Source organism: Pleurodeles waltl, chromosome 9 (genome assembly GCF_031143425.1).
Source record: "Pleurodeles waltl isolate 20211129_DDA chromosome 9, aPleWal1.hap1.20221129, whole genome shotgun sequence".
NCBI lineage: Eukaryota > Metazoa > Chordata > Amphibia > Caudata > Salamandridae > Pleurodeles > Pleurodeles waltl.
In genome coordinates, this window is record NC_090448.1 from 886747850 (window position 1) to 886773788 (window position 25939).

General features: G+C 43.2%; 1 protein-coding gene across 1 annotated transcript in view; it reads right to left on the bottom strand.

The window, feature by feature from the left end:
- Positions 1 to 3579: 3579 nt before the first annotated feature.
- Positions 3580 to 25939, bottom strand: part of ITPK1 (inositol-tetrakisphosphate 1-kinase) — a 480681-nt gene continuing 458321 nt past the window's right edge. Inside the window, exon 11 of the mRNA XM_069208217.1 lies at positions 3580 to 6744. Within this exon, the coding sequence (XP_069064318.1) occupies positions 6419 to 6744 (326 nt within the window). The 3' untranslated portion in view covers positions 3580 to 6418. The remainder of the gene's footprint in view (positions 6745 to 25939) is intronic.

Below are 25939 nucleotides of genomic sequence, written 5' to 3' on the forward strand. Positions count from 1 at the left end.
TTAACCCTTTTGTTTCTTCCTTTTTAGGAGAAGGTGCCTCTCAGCAAGCCTTTGAGAGCAGTTACTCAGGTAAGTGGTGAGTCCTATTGATAGTATTTTAGCATGTAGGGGCACATTTTTCTGGATTGCGGTGAGGTGATTGACAAGACCAGTGTCCAGGCATAGGATGGCCCTGAATGAAGCAAGTGTAGACTTTGGAAGTCCAGCAAGTAAGGCACTGCTGCCATCCAGTTGTGATAGGGCCAGAGTTTGGACAACGATCCTAAAGTCTTTTGATGGAATGGGGCTTCACTTTAAGTGAACTGTTTGCATGGTGTTTAATGAAAAGTTTAGGAATTGCTGCAATAGCCTTAAAATGTTATCAATTCAACTTCACTGAACAATCACAAACAGCCAAAATCTGTTTATCTCTCAGCCCTACTACCACTCAGGTTGGTGTACCACAAGGATCCATCCTGGCTCCCATTGTATTCCATCTCCAGCTGGAGTGGGCTAGCTCCCTGGGAGCCACTACAAATAAGGCACCCACCTTTACTTTCTTGAAAAACAAAACAAATCATGTTAAACACTGCCTAACACAAAGACACAATTGAATGACAGTTCAAAAATAAATTAAGTCCTACAAAAACTAAACTCCTTTTCAACGGCATCAACAGTGTTTAAAAGTATCAAAATGACGTGGAAAATTTCTAAATGCTGGGCTCTACCCAGTGGTCACAGACAGCACAAAATTTGACCAGACAAAATGCATAACGTGGATCTACGTTTAAAAATTATGATGAGTGCACACACCCAATTCAATAGTTTGAATCTATCATGCCACTCACCCACAAGGATGACCAGCTGAAACCCCGTCATATTCAAACTGAAATATGGAGTTGCTCTTACCAATGTTCCCCCTGAATTATGACTTTTCTCCCATAATACGGGTTCTACAAGCAGCAGCAAAACTCATTATTATTATATTACAGAAAAGACCACCTATTCCTATGATCTGCATGCATTAGCTTTAAAGCTCTGTGTCTTAACACTTCAAATTAACTATAAGACAAACTAAAAATCTTGGTGGTCCCACAGTACCCTGGAAACTCTACATTTTAATATGAAATCACTCTTGCTAATGTGATAACTTTATATATCTCAAGAGATCAAACACATTTTAGTCCTATTTGTCCTCAGTAGCAGACTAAAGGAACGCACCATCTGAAAGTACCTTACAGTTGGGATCCCATTCAAAGTTTTGCTTTAATAGAGATTTGGAAGGAAATACAAGTTCGTGCTCAAACTGATATTAAAAGAAAAGGAGTAATATCACTTGACGTTTTACCACACCTTTTTTCCGTAGGCACACTTCAGCAGGACAGACTTGGAGCTATTTGTCCTTAGAAATGGCCCCAAATTGGAGAATTACCTGTGGAAATTGGTGCACTATGTTGAGTTCCCCAATTATTCTTTATTCCATATAGGAAAGCTTTAAATGCAAAGGCAACTGCGTAATCCCCAATTTTTTAATCCCTGCAATATAGTTTATTTACAGTGTAAAATGTCGTACTAGCCAATGAATTTACAGTTAGGGACTTATTCTATTAATAAATCAATTTCTCACCGTGCTCCTGCCTTGCAGAGCCTACCACCTCTCCTCACTGTCCAAGACAAGAAGAAATAATACCCCCCAAAATCTTAATATCTAATGAAAATATGCCTTTAGGGACACACATTGTTCTGGAATGCTAGAGGTGGCACAATAAATTACGGGCATTTGTAGGATTATTAAATATACAGTACTGTGAATATGTCATGACCAAAATTCTTAATAAACTATGGGCCGACTGAATGACTTATTTTATGCTATTTTGCAACTAATGTTTTCTCCTGTATCTTTCCAGTGAAGCACCTTTTCTTTTGTGTGAAAGTTTGAAAGAGTAAATGGATATTTATATATATAGCAGTTGAAGTGAAAGTGGGAGACAATATGTGCATTACTACTTTGAGGTAGGCAGATGTGTATGTCTACATGACGCATCAGTGGTGGAGATGCATTCAATGGCAGAGGAGGAACATTTTACTTAGAAAAACTAAAGCTGAAAGGGAGTTAAGGTTGAGTGATATATTTATTATGGCTTAGCCATAAACGTTAAGAAATTCCCAAGTTGACGTGGAAAACTTCATTTTGTCTACCTAAATGACCTTAACTGTCACGCGTGATATCTAGATAAAGCTTCTGACGAGATGTGTTTCAGAGAACAATCAATTATGTCTTACGGGTGTACAAAGTGTTCTATGGTGGGATGATAACGTTTTTTGAGTGCCTGTATGCAAAGCATTGTTAAAGGGTGGTTGTTAGGATGCATAAATGATGGTTAGTTTAGCTGTACAACGTTGGTGACTCAGTGGTATGTCGGTAGAAGTGTGTGTGTGTATGTGTATAACTGTATTTAGAAGTATGATGGTAGTTATGTTAGTGTGTACTTTTGGAAACTTCAGAATAGTCTTCAGGTAATGTTTTTTTTAAAGGGAGATGGGGGTTGGAATGATGTCCTCCTGGTTATGTGAGAAGGACGTTTTTGGATGTGGTGCATAAAGCCGATTTGAGAATGACCCTAAAAGAAGATGAATCAGACAAAATTGGTGGTCAGCTATGGATATATAGGTGTACAAAACAGGGTGATGTGTTATTGTAGTACGTGCATCAAGAATATGCAATTCACTGCTGCGTGAACAAGCAAAGCAGCTCTTTTCAGGTTTAAGGGAAAGTGAAAAGAAGGGATATTGCCTGGAGGATGTGGATAGACAGATCAGAAGTAGGGTGTTGCTAACCCAAAGGAGGAGAAAGGCTAGCTATCAACATTTCACGTACATTAGAGATTGTTTAATTATGAAGAGTTATGGGGTGAAAATTAAGCTGCCAGGGTTTGTGAACAAAGGTTGTCGGATGTTTGGTCCTGCGCCATTAGTTCAAGATGGAGGAAATTGGATTTGCCTGGAACCTGGACAATGTGAAATGAGAGGCAAACGCACAGGATGTTTATTAGATTAATATTTGGATTTTCCTTGCAAAAAAAGGAGGTGGTTGTGTTCAGGTAGCTTTGTAATCATGCTGATCGACGTCTAGCAATCCAGTACAAACTGAAATTTGCGGTGTTCATCAGTTGAGGTCATGTAATGTAAAAGGATTTGTAGAGCCTGGACTAATCACCTGTGATGGTCTCAAGGCGCTGAGTAGGTGCAGAAGGTCAGGAGCATCAGTCTCCTTTTGCTTGTCAAGCTGAGTTTCCATCTGGTCAATTGGTGTGGATTCAACAATGGATTCTGTTGCACTTTTACAAAGGTGTTAAGAACTGTAGGTAAAACTTCCAAAGTATGTTGTGTTGTAGTTCCCTGAGGTAGGGTCTTCCCCATAAAACTACAAACATTTTATTTACTTCGTCCTCCTCCACTCCTTAGGACGTGTTGTTTTAAGTACTACCTGCCATTTCACACAAAAAAAATAAGCAAACCTTTATTGCGTCATACACACCTTATGAATGAAGTAGACAGGTTGAGCATTTATTTGAACCAAAGAACGCATAATTGCTTAGGTGAGGATTTTGAAAGGTTGATATTTTATTATGGACAGTTCCCTGTCTTCTACTTAAAAGTCTAAGCAAGACTCTGACGGGCTTCAGACGCTAAACAACTAGATTTAATTAAACTGAAATAGACAAGAAATATATTCTACACCCTTAGAAAGAACAGTTACATGTATTTATAAATATATACAAATATCATGTGTTAAATTACATAGTGAGATACCGGAAATCATTCATTTAGTAGGAAGTTATAACATTCATCAAAGCGGTATTAGACACTAAAATGGAAGCAAGTACTCTCTCTCATCTTCTGTTTCGCACCAGCGTTGTGCGATTACTTTGGAATACAGGATTGACTTCTGCAAGGAAAAAAGTGCTCAATATACCTCAGGAGTGAAGAACGTTGAAGTGACCTGGACAGCACACATTACAAGTTGAATAAAACAGGCATAAGTGACACTGCTTTTGGCCATCCTCATATACCAAGCGACATTTGTCTTCTTCGATATCCTTACCCTTCTCCACAGTATCCGCCATTCCAGTCCTTGATGTCGCCCCAACAACAAAGGACACAACAGCAGGTTTGCAACCTTGGGAAATGTAAAAGGCTCACTTTCCGCTACTAGGCACTTTCCCAGGTCTAATCTGGGGAAGACAGGAATGATTCTCAACTACAAAACAGCTTTCTGCCCTACTGCAGGCCTCCTGGGCGGGATGTTACCGACTTGCAGGCAAGTCTGAACTAAACCGAGTTAGGCAACTTGTAGGGCAAGTAGGGTGATGGTAGTTATGTAGGAAAAAAGCCCAACCACACTGCAAAGCACACACCTCAAACAGGACATCTCTGTGATGATCCACGTAGAGACTGATGTTTCAAAACAATGCACAAGGGCAATATATGAAACGTTGCCTCCTTCAAACAGACCTACTCCAAGACCATAGGATTTATTACAAGTGAGTTGGTTAGCCTCCTCATACATGTATTTTAGATACAGACATCTTGCACCCATGGGGTACAATCTCTGTCTAGGGGCTGTAAAAAAAAAAGAAGAAAATGTTGACAATGTTTGTTCTCAGGAGCAGATAGATTGCCTGATTTTTTCAATGACCGTTATGAATGAGCTATATTGGATACATAAACACTCTGGGATGTGGCATGACTGACTGACAATCTTGAAAAAAGGTTATGAAGGTATGGACTCAAGTTATAAAGAATATCATAATCTCGTAAATGAGGTGGTCTTTTTTTCTGGTGCTAATAAAATCAGTTGAAGAAGGCATAAGCAAAGTGGGAGCCTCCTCTGAAGCTACCGACATATATCTTCATATTTTTGAGACCAGAAGCTCAAGTGGCAAATTATAAATTTAAGAATGTAAAGAAATGTCAACTGGTCCCATTGAATCACTGCTCGTCAAAGAGGAGAGGATGGGGTTATAACTATGTGTTTGAACTCGACTTGCTGGTTAAAAAAGCAACACTAGCTGTGGTGAGCCAGAAGCACACACTGACGCTCCCTGTTGGAGTCATTGGTATCACGTTATTAGGTCAGTTCCATAAGGAAGGTGCTTCTGAGGGCCAGAGCACGTTGCGTCACAAACACAATACGGGTACACAAAGTAACTTTGGATATCAATTCAAAAAGTCCAAATATAGCTGGACCACCAGTTAAGTACCTCTATATTGCACAACATCCCATAGTTACATCCCTACTGCCATCTGTATTCATTCTGAAGGAGGCTATCAAGGCTTTGCAGGTGCTAGGATATACGATGAATATGCTAAACTGTGTCATGGAAGGTGAGGCGGTATGATTGGGTGTTTAGAGATTCTCTGACAGCCGAAAATCCTACGGAAACATATTGGGCTCGAGGCCTACATTCAGTGCATTTTCTCAGTACAGAACAGTTACTAACATTTCTGCTTTTAATTTTAGTCTAACACTGCATCGTGATTGGTCCTGCCAACAACCAGCATGACAGAGAGATTACGAGAGCTCTTATTAGTATGGGTTTGCGAAAGGCTAAGGTGAACATCAACTGACACCAACTCTAAATAACTTTTAAAAAGCATGTGGTTCCATTGCAGTTAATCTAAATAAATATTGGGAAGACTTTAAAGCCATTGACAACAGCCTTTTGAAATGTATCAGGAAAAAGAACTCTAAACTGACTAAATCCACTCACACAGCGTCCTCATATTTTTTGGTCATGGTAGCAGTTATGATCCCCATACGCATTAAGACTTTGAACAAAAAGCCAGGGAAACTGGGAGATGCAAGGGGGTTGAGGAAACAAAAAGGGTAAGCCGCCTATCAAGTTTTGGGGTGCATTACCTGAAACTACAAGATAAGGTTTGCAAATAGTGGTGTTGTCCCAAAAACATAAATGTGTCAGCATATTACAGGTAATAGCATAATTGGCTATAAATGTCACAGGGACGGTGCAACAAATTAGAAGAGACGAGGAAAAAAGCAAGTCACATAACAAATAACATTCTTGAATGCGATCTCAAACAGATCTGCTAAAATCCACTGAGGTCAAATTAATAAAACAGGGTTCATGTATGGATTACGCTGAAACAAAATGGACTCTCCCTACTGAAGTCTAGTGTTAAAAACACAACCATGTGTAAACGTGTTCCAACTGGATCCACTGGACCGTGTGTCTATTTTCCATTGTTAGCTCAAAATTGTTCCTTCCCATTCTTAACAATCAGATAGAAAATAAAACAATCATTGGGAATATTGTTATTGTATTGTCACCACCCACTCCGATTTCGTGGTCATGATTATGCCTGCCCTCTCCCGCCCAAGTCCCAGCTCTATTTAGCATTTCTTTGCATTCATTTGCTATTGAGAAGATGCCTTGGCTGCCATTGTTGACACACAGTGCTGCTGAAAGCTTGGCGAGACTGCAGAGTTACATCCCAGTCTCTGGTGGTGAGGCAGCTTCACTGAACCATTAGTCTCACTTTCCACAATCCAGGCTTCCTTGCTGACCATGTTGCTGCAGCAGCCGCCAGGGGCAGCGCATGTCCGATCCCCAACCATGCTAGCATTACCACTCGTCTGCTCCACCAGTAGCTTGCCGCAGTTCAGGTCTGTCACCTGGCCCTGGAGAACTGTGGTGATGTGGTTCAGAAGATCCGTGAAGAACTCTGGAACACCTTCGTAACCTGGAAAAGCAATAAAACACATGAACACGAGTCCACAATAGAGATGCGCTAAAATATCAACTTAACAAATTGCGAAAAATAACTGAACAAAAAATGTTTTCATCTAATAGATTTGCAACAAATGATTTTGCGAAACTTACTCCGTCGCTAAAGTTGAGGTAGTCTTCCTTCAGACCAATAATGAGTACTAAGAAACTTTTTAACATTTTCATCAATAACTACAACTACTTAAATCTATTTACTACATCTTAAAAAAATCTGTCTTTTTTTCAAGCTCCTAGTAATTTGAAAGAAATTGGGGTTTTGTGTTCGAAACTTCTAAAATATGTTTTATACTTTTAAATACACAAATATTTATTATTTTCTTTCCAGAAAAATAGCACATCTACAAAGTGTCCACGTCAATGAACATCATGTCAATATAAATTACATTAAATAATACATTTTACTATAGCATGTTCACTTCTTCACTTTCACCCACATAACGTATCATTGCTTAGGCATCAGCATAAACAGTTGCCTGTTCAAAGTCTAGATTTAATTATCGAGTTTTTGTGTAAGGCAGCCTTGAACCTGGGCAAGGGTACCATAGTGCTTCATATATTAAAAACCAACAAACTGAGCAAATAGGCAATGTAAACACAGTAAGAGATAGGTGCAAGCACGTGGTGAGGAACCTAGGTGTTTCACACGTACATAAAGCTTGTTGAATTGATCACATAGGTTTTTACAGTACTTGCTATCAGAAGGGTGCCACTGAGTGGTTTAGAGGCTGTTCTTGAAAAACATGAAGGAGAGGGGCATGCAAATCTTTGCGCCAAGGAAAATCCATATTTTTGGGTCACTGTCTGGAAAAGCAAGCTTCATTGTTCAGTTTTTCTTGTTTTTGTAAAGATCAAACTGCATTGTAGCATCCTCCAGAGGTATCCGCTTGTGGTCAGTTTGTAAGCCAGGTATTTTGCAGTGTAATCATGTGCAAGGCCTAAGAAAGGGATACAAGCGGACTTGAATGTGCTAAGTGGCTCTAGAAGCAGCCAGTGGAATGATAACAGGAATGGATAATGTGACTGAACTTTCCTGTTCCTGAGAAGGCAGGCAGCAGGATAGAGGACTGTCTTTGGTGGTGCAAGTTAGAACTTTACAAAGCCTGTAAGTAAAACCTCTGTCTTTTCAGTCCTAAATATTTCCATAGCTTGGACTAGGTTCTTCAGATGGGTTACAAGGAGAACATATCTAATGTCACGCAATAGTTTCAGGTGACTGTTGACTCTCTTTGCTATTACCTTGATGTCAGTTAGCTTAGACTCTAGGTTGACACCCAAGGAATTTTGATTATATGATTTTTAGGTGTCATGCCTATTTTGTCCCAAAGCTCGAGCCAACTGATTGCTCATGGGTTTTTTTGGAACAACAATGAACTCGTTTTTTGGTCTGGCTGAAAATTGATCTTACGTTTCATATATTTCAAACAAATTGTATTTCAATTATTAAGGTAGTTATGGTTGAAGAGCTGTGCGGAGCAGACCTGTTTTCATATATATCTGGGTGTCATTAGCGTACTGGGTGAAAGGAGACACAATGTTTCTGTAAGAGTTCCAGAGTAGTTCACATAGGTGTAAACAGATGGGGTGACATTATCTTGGATTGTATAGGGTATCTTCAGATGGGTGCTCCCTTCAACTAAATTTAGTAGCTTCGATTTTTGTGCCTTATAATTTACTTAGTGAGATATAAACCATGAGAGGTATTCCTTTAGCTTTTTAACTTAGTGAGAGAAATATACTGGTGTCAAGGCTACAGGTGAGATTGTGGTTGTCTTCTCAAAATCTTTACTTCACATCTGATCAAGGTAGGAACACCCCTGTCCTTGAAACTCTATGGTCAGTGATTGAGGGCCCACTTGGTCTTCAGCATTTTTAGGTTTCGCCTGCACAGCACTTGTGCTGTGCTTGTGAAATCTGATGTATTTAATATAAATCTTGGTTGGTGTGCTTGCCACTTACCTTTCCTCTGTTCCTATTGGTTGTAGCATATTATTTCCTGTTGTTCCTCTGTGTGTTTCTCTTCTCAGTCTCCCATGTCTCAAGTACTGTTTTCATCAGCTTTGAGGGACTTTCATTTTTTAAGCTTTTGCCTGCACAGTGCTTGTTTTTCAACTGCTGGCATTTCTGTTAAGAGGCTTAAAAGTTTTCATTCACAGTCTGTTTCCATCCGGTGTCTTTCATGTATTTCTCTTCTTTGTCATTGGATCTGTGCTGTAGCTCATTTTTCTTCAACGAGTCTTGGAACGCATCGTTCTCCAAGCCTCGCTTTCAGCCTGAGCCCCATCCCCGGGTTCCACATGAGACATCCATCATTCTTTCATCTCTCCCCGTAACTTTTTTAATATTTTGCCTGCATAGCTCTTGTTTTAGAATGTTTGTTTCTAGCATTTTGTTTTGAGTACTCGGTGAAAAACACTAAACCATGTGAAGAAATCCTCCACAACTCACGAGGCTTGAAAACCATCCTTCTCCAAGCCTCGCATTTTAGCCCCGAGCCACGCCCCCAGGTTTTGCATGCTGCGGTGCTGCCAGGGAGGCTTCCATCATTCTTTCATTTCTGCCTGTAACTTTTTATATTTTGCCTGCACCGTGCTTGTTCTACAATGCTTGTTTATAGCAGTTTATTTTGAGTATTCAACGAAAAAAATGAAACCTGTCAGAGAACATTTGCCGTGGCTAGGGTTATGCTGTCCCCTCCAGCTCCCTGGGTCATGCGCTTGCTATTTAACAGGCATGTGTCACCTTCCAAATAAGTACAAATGGGAGTGCACTGTTTGTATTCGCTGCAGGATGACAGTGGGAGGACAGGTCTTGCCGTGGTACCGCCCACGACCCGAGGCACCTGTAATCCGCCGATTTCTTTGTCATTCAGAATTAATTAGCCAGCAGGAATGAGGAGGTAGGCCGGACCCTACGTGAACAAACAGCCTTTAAAATCTTTCATCATACACAGAAGCCAAGCTGTGGCAGGCATGGAGTCCGTACACTGTGTCTCTTATTGCACCTTACGGTGATGTGATGATTGTGCTAATCACGCTCAGAAAACAATAATCAAAATCAGACAACACAGAGTGCACTTTACCAACTAGATTGCTTTCACTGTCGATCGTCGGTGTCATTAACCGACGTGAAGCCTCATTTTACAGAGTTCACCAGGAATGCTGCTGCTGAGAGGACACGGTTAGTTGTAAACATGTGACCTTCAAAGAGTGCACAGATCTCTGCCGTCCCGCATTAACCCACAGGGCTATCCCAGTCATCTTAGGAATGCTGGCTGTATGTGGTTTGGGCTGTCTAGAATGAGTTTGTCCCTCCCAAGGAGTAACGTACTTTCTTTTCCACTCTCTTTTCGTTTCCCACACTCCATAAGAGTGCATGTGTTTGTACTCGGTCATCTTCCTGCACCGTATTGCCTTTAATTGATTGATTTATAATTTAGGCACATGTATGAAGCACACTCGACCGGAGCGGATTAAAGTGCTTTACATGAGCACCACTAACATTACACAGGGACACTCAGCAGACATTCCATAAGAGCGCATCCTTAGCGGTCTTCTTTCACTCATGGTGTGTTAACCCACCACCCTGTCGCCGCTGTTCTTTTATATGAACCCCCCTTTGCTTTAAAACCACCACGTCCTCCACCCTGCTCTTTGTTGTGTTATCCACCCCTTACTTTGGCCACCTCCTCTCGACCTCCCTCGTGTCCACTACCCTCCTCCCTTGTGACCCCCACCCTCCTTCCTCATGTCATTTTAACCTCCTTTCAGGTCTTATTTTCATTTAATTAATTTCTTGACGCTTTCATGTAGCACAAACTCGACCCTAAAAAGTTGGAGTGCTTTACATGTCCATCACTTTCATTTTAGGGAGGTTGTTTTAATTAGGAGTTTAAGTTATTTGCTCAGAATCACAGGATGTTGAGCAGATGGTGAGACTTGAGCAGCGCTACTGTATAACATGGTAAGTGGCACATTATGCACCTTGCACAAAGCGGGATGGGCCCGGCCCCTTTTACCTCCCAGCTCCACTGGCACCGTGATTTCTCACAGACTGACCTGGGCCAAGAGAGCACAGCTCTGTACACCCATGCAAACACCAAGCCGGCATGCTTTGCACAGCTGCTGCACCTGAATACATATTGACAATTCCTGCACTGTCATAAGGGCATCTCTTACACTGGCATAAATAAGCGCATTTCTTGTACAGGTCTGTATTTTCACATTTCCTGTGCTTGTCTGCATACAACAGCTTATAATTATTAATGATATAGGGGAATCCTATTGCATTTATCAATGTTTCTTGTGGGTGGAGTGCCCTTCTCAGCTGGCATGCAGGTTTTAGAGACTCTAGCGAGTCTACTTAAAGCTGTTCAAGGGTTAGTACGAAACCTTGCTTAGACATTTTGACATCGAAAATGGAGCTTTGTGTGCTTGTAGTCTGGTAAGTGCTGGTTTCATTTTTGCATTTGTTTCAGTATATACTGAAGTTAACCAATGAACAGGTTGTGTTAAGGGAGGAGGATATAAATTGCTATGAATTTGAGGAGATCATAATAGAAAGAATTGACCTGGTCAGTCAACTGCTCTGCCTCCTAGTAGCTCCACTGGCAAGTAGAGCCCTTCGTTCCTCTGAACTCTGACCTCTGTCAGGAGTTCGAGGCCCTCCTCCACCCGCAGGCTTCTGCCTGTGCCTCATCCCTGGTGTCTAGTAGGAGAGCTCTGCTCTTCTACTAGGCTGCCCTCTGCATCTTTTCTCCTTTATTCCCTCTATTTCATTCTTTGTGTGCTTTTCCTTCTGTGTTCTGTCCCTTTTGTGCTCATTTCATCTGTTGCTTTCTGCATTTCACTCTCCCCTCCCCGTTTTACTCCTCTCACTCTGCTCTCTCTCCCGCCGCTGCTGCCCCTGCGGCCCGCCCCTCCTCTCTCTCACGCTCTATCCCCGCCGCTGCTGCCCCCGCGGTTCCGAACCCTTTTTTTCACACCGTTTTCCTCTCCCGCCTCCCAGCTGTCCTCTCCTCCCTACTTAATGAGGCCGCTGCACGGTAGGTCGACCAACACCACTGACCTAGTCAGTGATCTGCTCTGCCTCCTCGTAGCTCCACCGGCACGTAGAGCCCTTCATTCCTCTGAACTCTGACCTCTGTCAGGAGTTCGAGGCCCTCCTCCACTCGCAGGCTTCTGCCTGCGCCTCATCCCTGGTGTCTAGTGGGAAAGCTCTGCTCTTCTACTAGGCTGCCCTCTGGCTCTTTTCTCCTTTTTCCCTCTATTTCACTCTGTGTGCTTTTCCTTCCTCGTTCTGTCCCTCTTGTGCTCCTTTTGTCTGTCGCTTTCTGTGTTTCACTCTCTCCTCCCCATTTTCCCCTCTCACTCACTCCTGCTCTCCCCCCTCTTTCTCTCCCCGCCGCGCCCCCCCCTCTCTCTCTTGTGCTCTATTCCCACGGCTGCTGCCCCCACAGCCCACCCCCTTTTTTTGCGCTGTTTTCCGCTCCCACTCCTAGCTGTCCTCCCCCCTCCCTACTTAAGGGCAGCCACTGCGCGGTAGGTCAACCAACATCACTGACCTAGTCAGTGAACTGCTCTGCCTCCTCGTAGCTCCACCGGCAAGTAGAGCCCTTCGTTCCTCTGAACTCTGACCTCTGTCAGGAGTTCAAGGCCCTCCTCCACCCGCAGGCTTCTGCCTGCGCCTCATCCCTTGTGTCTAGTGGGAGAGCTCTGCTCTTCTACTAGGCTGCCCTCGACCTCTTTTCTCCTTTTTTGCCTCTATTTGACTCTTTGTGTGCTTTTCCTTCCTTGTTCTGTCCCTTTTGTGCTCCCTTTGTCTGTCGCTTTCTATGTTTCACTCTCTCCTCCCTGTTTTTCTCCTCTCACTCCGTTCTCTCTTTCTTTCTCACTCTCCCGTGCCGCTGCTGCCCCGCCCCCTTCCTCGCTCTCGCACTCTATCCCCGACGCTGCTGCCCCTGTGGCTCTGGCCCCGCCCCCTCCTCTCTCTCGTGCTCTATCCCCACCGCTGCTGTCCCCACGGTCCCACCCCCTATTTTGCACCATTTTTTGCTCCCGCCTCCTAGCTGTTCTCTCCTCCCCCCCTCCCTACTTAATGGCGGCCACGCTGATGGCGCATCAAAGGCCCGCCTAACGCAAGCCCATCTGTGCCCGTCTATGACCCGAACGCGACCAACCCCTGGACCCCTGACCCTGCCAACCGCCGCCTCTACACAGCAGATGAAATCATCGCACTCAAGCCAGGACGCAACAAAAACAACTGCAAGCAAGCAGCTCCAGGCAACACACACGGTCCATTCAGCTGCCTCCGCTGCTGTCAAACCTGCGCCACCACCAAGACCCGGGACCCAGCACAACCCACCCGCAACAACTCACCGAACCCTAAACCCCTGAAGTGCATCCTTCTCAACCTCCGCTCCCTCCATAAACATGCCACCAAAATCTAGGACCTCCTTGACAGCATCACCCCGGATGTCTTATTCCTCACCGAGACCTGAACCAACAACACCTCAGGCCCAGACATCACCATCGCCATACCCCAGAGGTACAAGATCGCCTGGAAAGATCACCCCAGCCGCCCTGAGGGGAGGGGAGGCAGGAGGGTGGAAATCGCCATCATCCACAGGTCCAACCTCCGCCTGAACACACACTACGGAGATTCCAAAGAAGCCACTAAGCTGATGGAACACCTCCACTTCAAGGTACACACCAGCCCAACATCCACCATCTGGTGAACCATCATCTACCGCCCTCCCAGACCCCGCACATCTTTCGCCGACTCCATCACGGACTTCATCTCCGCACAAGCCATCAGAGCCACCAACTAAACCTTGCTGGGAGACCTCAACTTCCACCTTGAGAAACCACAAGATCCCAACACCATTTCCCTCCTAGACAACCTCCACAACATAGGACTTCGACAGATTGTGACAGAGCCAACACACTCGGCAGGACACACCCTCTATCCCATCTTCACTACAGGAACCGCCGCTACATTCAGCCACACCATGGAACTCCCATGGACAGATCACCGATGCATCCACTTCACCTTCAACTCACCAAGCATCACCAGACCCCAACCCCAACCATCGCATAGAAACTGGACAAGAATAACCAACGCCACCCTCTCCATTGCCGCACCCACCATCGCACGCAACGAGGACCCAAATACCACAGCACGCACCCTCCACAAGTGGATCACTGACTGCGCCAACACCATAGCCCCCGTCAAAAATAACAACACTACCCACGCAAAGAGAGCCAGCTGGTTCACCCCCGAACTCCGTGAATCAAGGCGCACCTGTCGACACCTTGAGAAAATCTGGAGAAACATTAAATCCCCAGAAGTCCACTGCAACTTCAAAGCCGCCACCTCTAGCTCATCTGGAATACCAGAAAGAAGGCTATCCAAGACAGGATCTCCTCACATTCACACAACAGCAATCAAGGAGTTTCCCAACCCAACAGTGAGACAACGGACATCCCTACCCCACAGGACCTATGCGACAGACTCAATGCCTACTTTCACCACAAAATCAAGACCATCTATGACAGTTTCAACAAGGACAACTCACGTGCCAAACTCCATCGTCCAACAACCGAAACCAACAAACCCACATCTCCAATTGGACACCCCTCTCCACTGAAGATACATTGAAAAACGTGACGTTCGTCCACTCTGGGGCTCCGACTGACCCATGCCCCCATCACGTCTTCAACAGAGCGGCAGACACCATCGCCCCCAAGCTCTGCCTCACAATCAAATGCTCACTAGCTGCCGCCGCCTTCCCCGATGACTGGAAACACGCAGAGATCATCCCCCTACTCAAGAAACCATCGGCTGACCCCACCGACCTCAAAAACTTCAGACCCATCTCCCTACTTCCATTTCCTGCAAAAGTCATAGAACAAGCAGTCAACAGCCAACTCACCACCTTGTTACAAAGCCACAACATCCTTGACATCCCCCAATCCGGATTCAGGTCCAACCACAGCACCGAAACAGCCCTCCTGTCTGCAACAGACGACATCTGCTCCTTACTGGACAGAGGAGAGACGGGGGCACCCATTCTATTCGGCCTCACGGCAGCATTCGACACAGTCTCCCATCACACCCTGATAAGAAGACTCCATGAAGCTGGCATTAGAGACAAGGCCCTCAACTGGATCCAATCCTTCCTCTCCGGCAGAACGCAACGAGTGAGACTTACCCCCTTCATTGCAGAACCCACACCCACCACTTGCGGAGTGCCCCAAGGATCCTCCCTCAGCCCCACGCTGTTCAACGTCTACATGACCCCGCTAGCCACCATCGTCAGAAGCTACGGAATAAACATCTCCTACGCCGACGACACCCAACTCATCCTCTCCAACGAACCAGACAAGGACAGACAACTTCCACGAGGGCTTGAAAGCAGTCGCCAACTGGATGAGAGATAGCTGCCTTCAACTCAACATCAATAAGACCAAGGTACTCATCCTGGGCCCCCAACCCAACGCATGGAGTGACGCCTGGTGGCCACCCACCCTCGGAAACCCACCCACCCCCGCCAGCCATGCCAGCAACCTCATAATCATCCTGGACCTCAACCTTAGCATTAACCATCAGATCAATGCAGTCACCTCCACCTGCTTCCGCACCATCTGCCTCCTACGCAGGACTTTCAAATGGATCCCCCTCGAGCATAGAAAGACCGTCACACACACCCTCATCACCAGCAGACTGGACTGTGGCAACGCACTCTACGCTGGAATCAAAAAAAAATTCACCAGCAAATTGCAGAACATCCAGAATGCCGCCGCCAGATTGATCCTCTACCTACCCCGACACTGCCACATCTCACAACACCTACGCACACTGCACTGGCCCCCTATTGAAAAAAGAATCACTTTCAAAATCCTCACCTATGCACACAAAGCCTTCCACAACACCGGACCTGCCTACCTTAACCAGATACTCAACTTCCAAGTACCCCACAGGACCCTACGATCAAGCCCAGCTCTCTCTCGCAGAAGTACCCAGCATCAGGAAAACCAGAACAGGAGGACGCTCCTTCTCCTACTTCGCCACCACCACCTGGAACACCCTACCCATCCACATCAGGCAAACCACCTCCCTCCCAACCTCATGAAGGAACTGAAGACATGGCTTTTCTAATCCACCTCCGGTACTTGCTACACCCACCCCCAGCACCTTGAGACCCTAATGGATGAGTAGCTGCGCTCTATAAACTCTTGATTGATTTTTATCGGGAAGAGGAAGAATGAAGATGTTCATCCTTATTGGTTTAACTTTGTGAGCGTGTTGGCTGTTAAGTACCAAATAAGACAAAAGACTTGAGTTTTAGTAAGTCGTAGTAATGCCGCAATTCAAGTGCTCCTTCGTAGACAAATGCTACCCCTTCATCTTGTGTTTGCAGTTTGGTCTTTGCGTAGTAAGTTTTATTAGTTGGTAGCAGTGTGTCCATTAGGGGTCCAGATGTAAAACTGAAGTACGTCTCAGTGAGGCTAAGAAGGTTAAGCTGTCAGCTTTGTAATAAGGGTGATAGAGAAGATGTCTTTTAATATCTGCAATTTATTAGAGCACAGTTTAATTCAGTGGTTATTGATGGATTGTGAAGATCATCAATCCCTCATCACCTCATGGAAATCAACAGCATTGTCATTAGGTTCCTTTGAAATAATGATCTCAGGCTGTTTTTATGACGTCTTATCCTTTTAGTGGATTTGATGGTGCTACTCACATGGAGTTCCCAAGTTCTGGGATTCATTCAAGAGGCAGTAAGATGTAATTGGTTGGGTGCTATCAGTATAGAATAGATTTTTTAGGGGGGGGTGAAATCAGTAAATAATAATATTCAGGTGAATGTCTCAGACAAACACACTGTGACTGAGGAATGGTTGTATACTTAAGTCTTTTAATGAGACAATGGTTGGGATAGCCATTTGAATACCTCCATTTTTAGTAGTTCAACCTAAACCTTTAAACTGAGGTGAATTTTTATTTTTATTTTTTTACCAGCTGCAGAGAATAATCCACGTTGCTGCTATTTTAGCACACATGATTAATAGTTTGCTTGATCTGTTCTGGACTAATCAGTACTCGTCATCATTAGTTCTAATGTGAGTATGAATGCTTTACTCAATATCACAATGACTCGTTAATAATCACATTTAACAAATTACACAACAAACATTTACACAAGAAAGTGGTACTAAGCCTTCATGTCATAAACAACAATGTATTTCAAGCAGCAATCACAATCTTTGTCAGGATGAGGCAAAAGCCAACCTTAACTTAACCTGTCCTCAACTTTCTGGTAGCTTGGCAGAGAGCAGTAACACTTAACTTTGAGGCAATGTGTAAAGCACTTGTGCAACACTTAAAACAGTAAAATAGTGAAAACACCACACAAAAAGGATCCCACACCAATTTAGAAAAAATAGAATTTTCTCCACTAAACCAAGACCAAATCAAAAGAAATTCAATCAGCAGAACCAGAGATGCAATTTTAAAGATGTTAGGAAAAATAGCACCAAAAAGCACAAAGCACCAACTGCAGCTATCTAGTCGCCCTTTACTGGGACAAAGTCACAAGTTCAGGCCGACCACGATGGAGCCCGGGTCGGTACGAAGGATCCAATTAGGCCTTCTGAACAAAGTAACATAAATTCTGGTTTGCTGACAAGGATCCGCATCGAAGACGTGTTACGTAACCGAAGAGATGCATCGGTTCCGAGATGCGTCGAGGCTGCGATATGAGAGCCTGCATTGTTGTCGAGGATCCCGTTAATGAGGCTTGAGATCCAAAGTCTGGTGTCAAGAACGCGGCGCACAGTCAGGGCGATGCGTCAGTTACGATTAATTGCAAGGCTGCGATGCCCAGTCCTGCACCGTCATTAAGGCTGCTGTCGACGAGAGATGCGAGGGCCTGCGTCGAGGATGCATCACGCAGTCAGCGTAATGCATTTGTTCCGAAGAGCTGTGGCCAGATGCGGGTCTTTACGATGGATCCAATCCACGCAGTCCAGGTGCAATGTTGTCTATAATGTCCTTGAGGCTTCAGATCAGAAAGCAAGCCAACTAGTCCTTGGAGTCACTCTGGGTTCTGTGTTCAAGAGATGCATGTCCAGTCCTTCTCACACAGGCAAGAAGGCAGTAGTTCAGCACAGCATGGCAGCAATCCTTAAGAGAAGCAGTCATTTCAGCAGCACAGAAGTTCTTCTTCCTGGCAAAGAATCCACATGTCCAGAAGTGTACTAACTAGATGGTGTCTGAGGTCCAATACTTATACCCAAGTTGTGCCTTTGAAGTGAGGAGAAGCTTCTAGAGGTATGCAGTTGAAGTGCACCGTTGACCTGCCTTCCTGGCTCCAGACTAACTACAGGGAGTATGCAGCCCTCTGTGTGGAGACAGAACACAGCCTACTTAAGTGTAAGTGGGACTGGGGCATTTAATTTAAAGGCCCTGGGCACAGGTAGTTCAACTTTACCAGATACTACATGTAAATTAAATATACCAATTTGGTATAAGCCAATATAACGTGTTTTAAGGAGTGTACACACGGACTTTAGCACTGATTAGCAGTAGTAAAGTGTGCAGAGTCCTAAGGCCAGCACACATGAAGACAGCAAAAATAGGAAGTCTGAACACAAAAAAGATAGGGGGGAAACCACATCAAGGATGCCAGGTCTAACATCTCTTTTGAAATGTAGTCTGCTAATGATAATGTATTTTAGATTCTTTCTATTTGCTTCCAACATGTGTTTACCAAACACTTCATAATGTATATATGTTGGTGTACTTTCACAATAAGCAAATTTATATCAGTACTTCAGATCTCAATTCTGCGGTCATTTTCTAAAATGTGGCACTCATTTAATAGTTTACAAAGCGGGTTACCTGCTGCTACTGTGCTAATTACCCAATGTTGTGATAATCTCTTGAATATTAAAAATAACTCTAACTGCTTTCCCCTGCTTGTGTGATGGACAAGTAGTGTAAACAATTAACTTTATTACTTCAACATTAATTTAATTAAGACTGACCTTTAAGAATTCAAATACAGTTGCAACTCATAAATCTACAAATAAATAACAGTGTAGGGTACTATTTTTACCCTTAAGAATTTCCTGGAAATGATCTATTGGTAGTAGATGCCTCAAAACAGGGTACATAGATCTAGATCATGTACTTGGCTAACATTTCATGTTTTTTGTTTAGTGTCTCCATTCAGACTTAAAAAAACCACTAAGGGTGTAAGAAAATATTTTTTAAACGTTTTATTGACTTTGTAAAAGAGGAAGACGGGAGAAACTATTGAACAAAGCAATCTTACCATTGCAATTCAAGCATGCAGTATCTGGAATATATGAACAATATAGAGCAAATGTAGAGCCAAGGTCAATGCACAAGTGACTTTAAACCATAACAACAAATCATGGTTGCAACTAACACAGCCTTTCTGTCTGTTATCTCTGCTTCAGAATGAACCAGCAGGAACTGCTCCAAACCCCTGGATCTTGGAATACTAAGCAGGCTTTTTCTTCACTGCCAAAATGCCTTTCCTCAATTTAACTGTTTATAGGCAAAGAATTGTGTTATGAACTTTTTTACTTCTTTGTACTTTAAGGCAAACATTTTCATACCATTTGTAGGATCTAATATGCACAGTTTGAAAATCACGTTCCCTATTTCTCGTTGACGCGTTTATGAATCTAAACTCTATATGACTTTTCAGTTTCAAATTCCATGATGATGACCATCTTCAATACTTTCAGGATCCCATCTTCTAGAACTAAACACAGTTGTGGGCACTGTCTTAATGCATTCAGTGAGACCAGACATCTGAAGACCCCCCACTTCTTTTTTCAATCATCACCTAATTGACTCCCATTCCAGAGGTTTTCTTCAGTGCTGTCACACTAAGACTCATCAGTGAGGTCTTTAGGTCTTACAGTTTATTTTTTACTCAGCTCAATATCTATAAGGCTATCAGATATTATACATAATGTTTTCTGCATAGTTTCCATCTCAGCATGGGTCAAGTATGTGTTGTTTTTTGTGCTCTTTGCAAGTGTTTTATGTTGGCAAACTGTTTTATCAGAGGTTTTGTGCTGAGTTTGAATGGAGATCGCAGTACTGCAGGATATGCTTGGCATTTTCAACTTTGCTGTCTTATGGTCTTTTAAAGAAGTTTCTACAATATTGCAGAATTAGGCTGTTGAATGGAGGCCACCACAATACAATATAAACTTCCAACTGAAGAGTATGTACAGAATTTAAGCACGTAACTAGCATCATTTCTATGCCTGACAAATTTAACAGACACTTTGTGTTGTAAACATTTTCCTCTGTTCTTGAAAAGGAACAATACCTTCTCGAACATGTTCTTCTTGACTTAGATATGGAAGCAGTTATCATGTATTAGGTATTCCATCTATCTAGCCACTTATAAGAACACATTTAATGATTAGTCACAAAAGGTCTATTCATTCTCATTGTTAGACATTAGCCACAAAAATGTTCAGGTTTCCTGCCTAGGCAACAGGACAGGACCCTATGGGAATAGAAATGGTAATAAACAATAGAGGTCAGTGAGCGATTCTGAAAACATCTGACCACCAAAGATTATCTTGAAGGAAAAATCTTCATAAATGTATTTACTTAAACTCCTAAGTTGTAATCAATATTTATCTTTTTTTTTGCAGCTACACAAATGGCAGTGCGTTACTTTCAGGCTACTTCTGATAGATGAAGCAAACGTTGGAAATGTGTTAGGTTACACCGTTTTTTTATAGCGTATCTCTACAATCTCCATAGTCTAGACTGCACTTTCGGAGTGAGGGCAACCTTTACAGTTCTAAATGCTGTTCTCAAATGTAAGTCTCAGGAGTGTCACTTCAAGAATCCAATAAGCCATTGCCACTCCCCCATCTAGATGGTGGTAATGCCTTATTTCATGGCCTTCTAGACTCCACATTGGCACAACCTAGGGGCATCCTACATGCCACAAAAAGTCTTATTGAGGGCTTGGAGAAATATCACAACGCCCATATCCTGATGGAACTCCATAGGCTCCCCTTAGCAGCCCGCACTAACTTCAAAACCAGATGCATCATTTACAAAGTCATCACGACCAGTACTCCTTATCTTGCAGACATGCTCACCATCTCTGAAGGTTCTTAGCACACCCAAAGCCAGGACACCGTTAGACTGCAGACTAAAAAAGTGTAGCAAAGAAAAGAGAACAGGTCTTTCCCATCTATGCACCTAGGATCTAGAAAAACATTCCCACATCCATCATGACTGCCCCAACAGTGCTCTGTTGAATACTCACCTTAAAAAAAAACCCCCAAAAAACAATATGTCACAATGCATTAACCGTCCACAACCCTGCTTCCTCTCATACTACTCGTTGACTTTATGCTTGCTTTCGATCATGTATAGCATTCTGCTGCCTTTGGCCCAAAGTCTGCGCTATAGAAATACCATATATGATATATACAGACACACACACACACTGGAACTCCACCATCCATAGAGGAAAATAGGACAGAGAACTTTAAAGGTCCCAGATGGTCTCCGAGTGATGCAGACAATCTCACTGAGGCAACTTTGGACTTTTCAATATGGACTGTATAATATGTTTACACACCGGCATTGTGTAAATCATTATTCCGTTTCATTCCCATAACACAGCCAGATTATTCAGATGTGTGGCCAGTGGCATAGCTGTGTGAAGTTGTGGAATAAATAACATGGATATCTCATAAGAAAAACAAGTTACTTACCTGTAACTACAGCTATCTAGTATTGGTATCTTTCATAAATTCACATGCTTGAATCATCCCGTCGTCGAAGTGGGAGTCCCACGGTACATAAAATATCAATAATTAACAATTTTTTTTTTTTGCCATAGGCTATAATGGAAATACCAGTCACTCATATAGCCTATCCAGGTCCTTTTGTGAAAAGGACCCAAACTTGCCTGCTGATCAATCAGGCACCAGCACCTTCTAGAACACTCTCCAGAGAAGCTCCTTCCCTCAGATTTTCCAGCACAAGAGTGAAAGATTATGACCTGAGAGGAAATGCGAGCGTCCAAGGGGAGGAGGGTGGGTCGCATGTGAATTTATGAAAGGTACCAATACTGGATAACTGTAGTTACAGGTAAGTAACTTGTTTTCTTATCCAGTATTGGATCTTTCATAAATTCACATGCTTGAATCTGAATAGCCAGCAGTACTGTTGATAAACCTTATACTTGCAGTGGATGGAGGGTGCGAGCATGGAAATCCTTTACAACCTATATGAAATAGCTCATAAATCTTGCATTATGAACTTCAAAGAAATATAGATAATTCTAAGTACATATACACATATACTGAACAACCGTGTGTGCGTGTGTATATACATATATATATATATATATATACATACATACACACACACATATATATCCATATACATAATCACATACATACTTATATAAAAGCATGTCAAAGTATATTGGATGGAAATCATGGCTATTTGCATATCAAACCATTTCTATATAACCAAGGAAATGTCTCACCTTAATGAAAGAGATGACGTAGAACAGCGTGTCCTACTAGAGAGCCCTTACCCTTGACGTCAATGTAGTCGTCGCAGACGATGGTCTCGTCGACGAGGTAGTGGAGACAGTAGCCGTAAATACCGTTGTCGTCACGGTCGTCGACGGTGGTGTCGTCGTCAACTTAATTTTAATGGTTACCTTTCTAGAGGTAGAAGGCTCAGAGAAAGGAGAAAGACGGTAGGACTCCTTCTTTTGAAGAGAAGAGGATGGCTCAGAGGATATTGAAGTCTGTAAGCCCTTTCCATGATGTAATTTCTGCCTCTTTCTAGATTTTTCTGTCTGGCCCAGGTCCTCAGATTTGGACATTTTGTGTGGCCTCTCTGACCCACTCTCCTCACCTGAAGTACAGGATTTTGCCTGTAACCATGTCAGGAGTCTACCCTCACGGTCTCTGAGGGTTTTTGTGGAGAAAGTACGACATATCTTGCAGTCCTTCACCTGGTGTTGTGGGTAGAGACAATACAAGCAGTCTTTATGTGGATCATCCACATGGAGCCTTTTCTTTCCACAGGTCTTGCAATGGCGGAAAAGGCATTTTCTAGAAGAATCTGACATTTTTTTATTTCTCTGAGAGAAAAAAGCTTCTGAAGAAGTAGAAAACTGAGCAGAGCTCAGGGAGACTCCCTTCACACGACGTGCGGTAGAAAATCTGAGGGAAGGAGCTTCTCTGGAGAGTGTTCTAGAGGGTGCTGGTGCCTAATTGGTCAGCAGGCAAGTTTGGGTCCTTTTCACAAAAGGACCTGGATAGGCTATATGAGTGACTGGTATTTCCATTATAGCCTATGGCAAAAAAAAAAAATTGTTAATTATTGCTATTTTATGTACCGTGGGACTCCCACTTAAACGACGGGGATGATTCAAGCATGTGAATTTATGAAAGATCCAATACTGGATAAGACCTGTAATACTGGCAACTGACTCACCTATTAACTAGTTGTTGTGGGTACCTCTCGTCTTCAGCCCTCCTGTATCGATTTTCTATTACCGGATCTAGAAGGACTATCCAGACAGCACTGTAGATTCCATATTCAGGAAAGTTGCCCGCAGTAACAAGTCTCATTGTTCAGTTCACAAACACCCCAGTGGCACTGCCATCCTGCCTCATTTGTACACCACAGCACTGGCAACCCATGTAGAAGCACGTACCTACTTTCTACACAGATCATAAATTACAACAGTGTGACTCCAGTGATGACCAAGTTCCCCTGGCACTTTTCATTCCAAATTTATGCTGTGGCCTGCATACCGTGAATTAAGAAAGCAGCTGATAATGAGTCATTCTACACAGCTTCCTCCCGTAGTAGTATTCGTCAAAAAATTTGAAATATTTAATCTGTCACTACTCTAAATGTAGCAATAATTACGTAAAGATTTTGATCAGTACCCTTTCTAAAGTAGCTAAATCAAAATAATGACTTGCCAAAACAAAATAAGATTGCTTGTATTTAATAATCCATCATAAAAAAACCAATAAATTTAAACCAACAAAAACACAGTGCAGTGAGGTGAACAAACTTGCTCGTATTCCAGCAGATTGTAATACACATTAGGTAGGTTAGTAGAGTTTACGTTTTTAGCTGTTTGAATAACTGAAGGATGTTTTCAAGACAACATATGTCTTCATATAGGAACTTCTAGAAAGATGGGCCTACGCCAGAGAAGGTCTGAGTTGTGGATAAGTGGGATTTGAACTTCTAGGTTTCAAGTCTGAAGATCTCTTTGCTTTTGAGTGTTTTAGATCCCCTGTCACCCCCAACTCAAGATTTGTTTTTAGGCAGCTGACAAGCTGCCATTTCGAAAGCATCTAAAGACTTGGCTGTTTGCATTATGGGTGGCTGCTCTGCTTCAGCCTCAGGGATGTGGAATTCCTATCGCCCGACGCCCGGGACATCTTGTTTGGGGTCAAGGGCAACAAGTTTTTATGTTTACTTTGTCCTTGGGACAAGTAGGCCCAACCCCCTGCAGCACAAACCCTTTGGCTGCCTGTTTACAGAGAGTGGAACTCTCTGCAGTTGAGGTAATGTGTTTCCAAAAGATAATGCTGTTCGAACTTGTATTTATGGTTCATTATTTGAAAGCCTTCATTATTAGGGTGCGTGCTGTAAATAAATGTTTTAAGGTCACACTTCACTACGGACGTTGGTTCCAGTACAAAAAAAAATAGTATAATGCTCCCAGAATGCTCTCTGATTATATGCAAATGAAGTGTCATTTAGTAAAATGTGTTGATGCATACTAGTATTTCCCAAAAATATTTCTAATGGAAAATCAGTGTAACCATTTTCAACACGATTATGGGAAGCATGAAAATAAACAAACACTGACAAAGCCAACTGATCTGACATATTTTTATAAGTCTTTTAGTTTCATCAATGCGTGTCTTGTTTTGACATGGCTTTTGTAACACTTTATTGTTGTGGGAGCTACCAGGCCCTCAACATTGTAACAAACATTGGCAAAACCCCCCCAAAAAGTTTTTGAACTCTTAAAGCACACGTTGCCAACAGCGGCATAACAAAGGCCCCGCAGCCGCCCTCCAGGGGGCCCCTTCAGCACAGCACCTGCCCTGAGTGAGTCTGGAGAGGGGGCTCCTCCATGTTCTTTGCAAAGGGGCACCCTCCAGTTTCGTTACGTCACTGATTGCCACTGTAGTTCCTGACACTGAACAAAACTACTTTGTTTGGCAATATGCTCCTTGTGGAAGAGCAGAATGCGATCACTCACAGTAAAGCCAGCCGAAAGAGAGAGAAATAGAAGTTTAATAAAAACAAAATGTCTTTGTTAACACCAGACCTAATTAGGGACCAAGACCCACATGTAGGTAGCTTTTTGCATGTCGCAAACAGCGACTTTCGCTGTTTGCGACGTGCAAAAAGCACATTGTGATGCACAAACCCAGTTTTGCGATTCAGTAACCTGGTTACCGAATCACAAAACGGGTTTGCGACTCGCAATTAGTAAGGGGTGTTCCCTTCCTAATTGCAACTCGCAGTGCAATGTAGGATTGTTTTGTGACCGCGAACGCGGGCGCAAACCAATCGCAGTTTGCACCCATTTCAAATGGGTGCTAACACTTTCGCAAAAGGGAAGGGATCCCCATGGGACCCCTTCCCCCATTGTGAATGTCACTGTAAACATTTTGTCAGAGCAGGCAGTGGTCCTGGGGACCACTGCCTGCTCTGAAAAAATGAAACAAAAACGTTTCATTTTTCGTTTTTGTTATGCATCTTGTTTTCCTTTAAGGAAAACGGGCTGCATTACAAAAAAAACAAAAAAAACTGCTTTATTGAAAAGCAGTCACAGACATGGTGGTCTGCTGTCTCCAGCAGGCCACCATTCGCGAGGGGGTCACAAATTGCGACCCACCTCATGATTATTCATGATGTGGGCATTTGCGAAGCCCTTGCGAATCACAGATGGCGTCAAGGACACCATCCTACATTCGGATTTGCGACTCGCAATTTGCAGGTCACAAATCTGAACCTACCTACTTGTGGCCCCAAATTCTTAAAGAAAGTCACAAAAGTGCACC